Below are 4044 nucleotides of genomic sequence, written 5' to 3'. Positions count from 1 at the left end.
GCAAAGACCGGGTCTGAGAGTGCGCCATTGCAGAGACAGGTAGAGGGTTAGTCAGAGGGCTGCACGAGGAGCTGCCGCAGCCTGAGCACTGACTCACCCAGGGCCCAGGTGAGACCGGGCAGCAGGGCAGTGCAGGTGTGGATCTCCAGTGGCCAGATTTACCGTGATCAATGAAATGCAAACCCACTGTCATCGAGTGGATTCTGACTCCCGTTGACCCTGTCTGGGGTTTCCAGGGCTGTCCATCTTTACAGGAGCAGACAGCTTCATCTTTCTCCCTCAGCTGGTAGGGTTGAACCCTCAACCTTGTGCTTAACAGCCCAAAGCCTAACCCACAGAGCATCAGGGCTCTTTCTCGCATAGCCAAGGGAGGTGCAGCCACTCTGCTGCGCTCATGGCTCATCATCAGACCTGCCCGGCAGCTGGCCAGCCAGCGGACAGTGACTGGGAATGTGCAGGCCGGCACACCAGCCTCAGTCGCCCAATGGCCCAGATGCCCATACCAGAGCCCCTCCTGGGCTGGGCGGGACGGCCCTGCTGAGGGCGGCTTCTGGGGCAGAAAGAACAATCTCCTGTCTTGGAGATCAGAGATCATGGCTTGCAGAGCAGGGAAGGAATCCTGCAGGGAGAGGGGCATTGTGGAAATCCCAGGGCAGGCTGGTGACGGGGCTGCTGCTGCGAAACAAGCCCGGGCATCGACAGGCACCCGGAGGGAGGCTTAGCGCTAAACTCACTGGACCATGGAGGGAAATAGGAAATTGCAAAAAAAATTTGCAAAATTATTTGTAGAGCACATTTATGAAAAGAACACATGGGGATTTCAAGGTATGCCAAACAACACAGATACTGCCACACACAGTTGGCATAGATATACAGTCCCCTCGGTTCTAGGGATCGATTCCAAGCACACAGACATGCAGACACAGGTTCATGTGAAGAATGGCTACGGATGCGTTTTTTATATTCGTGCCAAACTGGAGACCATCTGCCCAGCTCCCGGGACCAGCTGCTGGGAGAAGGAGCACATTGGAAGGTCCCAGAAGGAGGAGGAGAAAATAGGGAACTGAGCCCAAAATGATAAGGAGGCTTCCTTGTCAGATAGAGACAGGTGGGACTCCCAAGACCAAGGTCCATAGATACTCTCCAGTCTGGATCCGAGCTCACGCCAGTGTTAGAACCACCAACTACTGAAGACCAGCCAGGTAGCTTGTCCCAAGGACGGGCACAGAGATGAAGTTAGAAGGCAGAAGGGAAGCGGGAGACACAGGGAAGAAGCCTCATCAGGGATGGCATGTTTTTTCATCTTGACATATATCTATATGTTCCCCAAAGTTTCCAACGAGCACCTTCTATGTTTATAATTTAAAAAATAAATAGGTGGCAAAAGTGAAACCGGGCCACCTCCACTTACGGGGCATGCCCAGTCTGAGGTAGTAATTAATCTTCCCTTCCCCGCCCCCTCTTGGATACGGAACTAAAATCTGTCACTCACCCAAAACCAGGGCCACCTCCTTCCCTCGAAGCTCTTGCTTGTCCTCCCCGGACAGAGCGTCAATGACGGCCTGGAGCAGGTTGCAAACGGCCAGAGACATCTCCTCGTTCTCCACGGCCATGAGGCTGCAGATTCGGTCAACCCGGACTGCGTGCAGAATCGCTGTGGCCTAGACCCCAGAAAGAACGGCAGTCAGTTCAGGGGCCTCCCTTTTGGCTGCCTTGCAGGCTGGGAGGTGGGGGAGGGCTGCTCCCCACCCCAGCCCTACCTGGGGAAAGAAGCCCAGGTGGTCTATGGGTCAGGGGCCCTCCATCTGGGGAGACCCCCGGAACGAACCACACTCCTTTCTAGAGGTCTAGTGCTACACAGCCCACAGCATGGGGCTGTAGAGTGCTGCCCATTGGAGAGTCCAACCGGAGGTGTTCCCTGAATGCAAAATACACGTGGGATTTGGGTCACTCGGTAGAACACGATGGGCCCCAGGGAGCACCGTGTGACCTGGACTACTGCCCAAGACAAAAATCAAACTCACTGCCATTAAGTCCATGCCGACTCCTATCGACCCTGCAGGACAGTATAAAACTGCCCCTGTGAGTTCATGAGCCTCTAACTGTTGACGGGAGTAGAAAGCCTCGCCTTTCTCCTTTGGAGCGGCTGGCAGTTTCGAACTGGCGACCTTGTGGATCGCAGCCCGATTCATAACCACGTCACCAGGGCTCCTGGACGACTACCTAACAATGGATTCACACCTTCCCGGAAGTGGCGAGGAAGAAAAGGGTTGGCCATTTGCTTCAGTTAAGAAAGCCGTGGGGTGCTAGCAGTTCTACCCTGCAAGCAGAGCATCACCTGAGGTGCGTGACGACGTAGCACCCACAGCAGGAGGAAGCAGAATGGGAAATGTCTCGGCTGACATGCGGAGATCCTATGTTTGATAGACTGTTTTGATACGCGTTGCTGAAGCAGATAAATGGTAAGCGCGTGATTAACTTCTTCCTTTCTTTCTGCATGTGACTGTGTGACAGCGTAAGGAGCCCCGGTGGTGAAGTGGCTGCTGACCACAAGGCCAGGAGTTCGAAAACACCAGCTGCTCTGAGGGAGACAGACGGAGCTTTCTACTCCCCGCAGAGTGACAGTCTTGGAAGCCCACGGGGGAGACCCTGTCCTGTAGGGTCATTTTCAGGCTGCCTCGACTCGATGTGAGGGAGTATAAGAATATTTACAATTCCACGTTTGGCTCACACTGTATTTCTATGGGGCAGTGTTGGCTCCTCCCTCTCAATGTAGGGCACCCCGCCCCCACCCCACCACCCCAAGAGCAGACAAAGAAGGGCATCTTCGAGGCTCAGCAAGCCCCGTGCCCCCACCCTCCCTCCTGACCACCTCGACCACCTGCAGGATGCTTGCCTTTGCTTGGTTAGACTCATTTCCGGTTCGAAGGAGTCAGGGGACAGCACAGACTCAAGCAACCAAGATGGGGGACGGGACACTTTAGAGCTCTCATCAGAGTCTATGGGAGCCAGGCACAGCCCTGCCCCAAGGTCATCCTCCAGATCCCTGGGAGGTCAGCCACCCCACCCCAAGCACCCCCATCCCAGGCCTGTACCCTGGATCGGTGGCCGGCACACATTCCAGACAGGGTCCGCACGGCGGCCAGCACCAGCTCGGGCCTCTTGGAGTCCAGGAGCCGCAGCAGCAGGGCCATCCCGTTGTTCTGGAAGATCCTCTCGGCGCCCGCATCCTCACGGCCGAGGACAATGAGGTTGTTGGCGGCCTGAAGGAGAGGGCAGACAAGGAATGTCCTAAGGGAGGTGGGGTGGCCAGGACCTCAGCCCAAGGTCAAGTACAAGGGCTTGTTCCAAAAATGAGGTCATCTTCGTGCCCTTTGGATTCAGAATCTGACCGACGCCTGGGATCCCAGGCCAGGAACACAGTTCAAGAGGAGAAACAAAGTAATTTACATAAAGCCCAACTTGGCGGCGTGCATGGCCGCCTTTCGAGTCACAGGCAGAATGACCACAGCACAGCTTGGGAGGGACGTGGGTCAGCAGGGCAGCGGGGAGTGTTCCCTCAGATGGCATCGCTGCTACAAGGAAATGGCATTTGTGTTTGTGGACAAAGATTTTTTTTAAAAAGATAGAGAAATGAGTTTTTACATGGAGAACTCTTTTCCTTCAGGATGGTTTGGTCATTGGCCTCGGCTGAGTTTCCCTATTCAGAGTCACGTGCAGTTGGAGGAACTGAAATCCCCAGGTTTGAGTTCTGGCTCTGATACATGCTTGCTTTGTGACCTTGGGCAAGTGATACCCCTCGGTGGGGCTCAGCTGCCTCGTGTGTAAAATTAAGCCCCTCGCCACACCACAGTCTCCCACTTGACACCCCATGCACTTTCAGTGTCCACACCCTGCGAGCGGGGTCTGAGACTGAGGGCTAAGGGAAGAACGTATGGGGCCGGAGGAGAAGGGGGTGGGAGGAGGTAGGAAACCAGGTGTGATGGGGTGGCGGTGGAGGTGGTGATGGCGATAGATGTGGTGGAGGTGGTGGTGGGGGTGGTG

General features: G+C 55.4%; 1 protein-coding gene across 1 annotated transcript in view; it reads right to left on the bottom strand.

The window, feature by feature from the left end:
• The window catches only part of UNC45B (unc-45 myosin chaperone B), a 36065-nt gene that overhangs the window by 26351 nt on the left and 5670 nt on the right, over window positions 1–4044 (bottom strand). The window contains exons 6-7 of the mRNA XM_013005751.2: window positions 3096–3263; window positions 1493–1661 (exon numbers count right to left, since the gene is read on the bottom strand). Coding sequence (XP_012861205.1) covers window positions 1493–1661; window positions 3096–3263 — 337 coding nt within the window. The remainder of the gene's footprint in view (window positions 1–1492; window positions 1662–3095; window positions 3264–4044) is intronic.

This window comes from Echinops telfairi, unplaced genomic scaffold, assembly GCF_000313985.2.
Source record: "Echinops telfairi isolate 266 unplaced genomic scaffold, ASM31398v2 ScPeMD7_7458;HRSCAF=8496, whole genome shotgun sequence".
NCBI lineage: Eukaryota > Metazoa > Chordata > Mammalia > Afrosoricida > Tenrecidae > Echinops > Echinops telfairi.
This window is presented reverse-complemented; position numbering and strand designations above follow the sequence as displayed.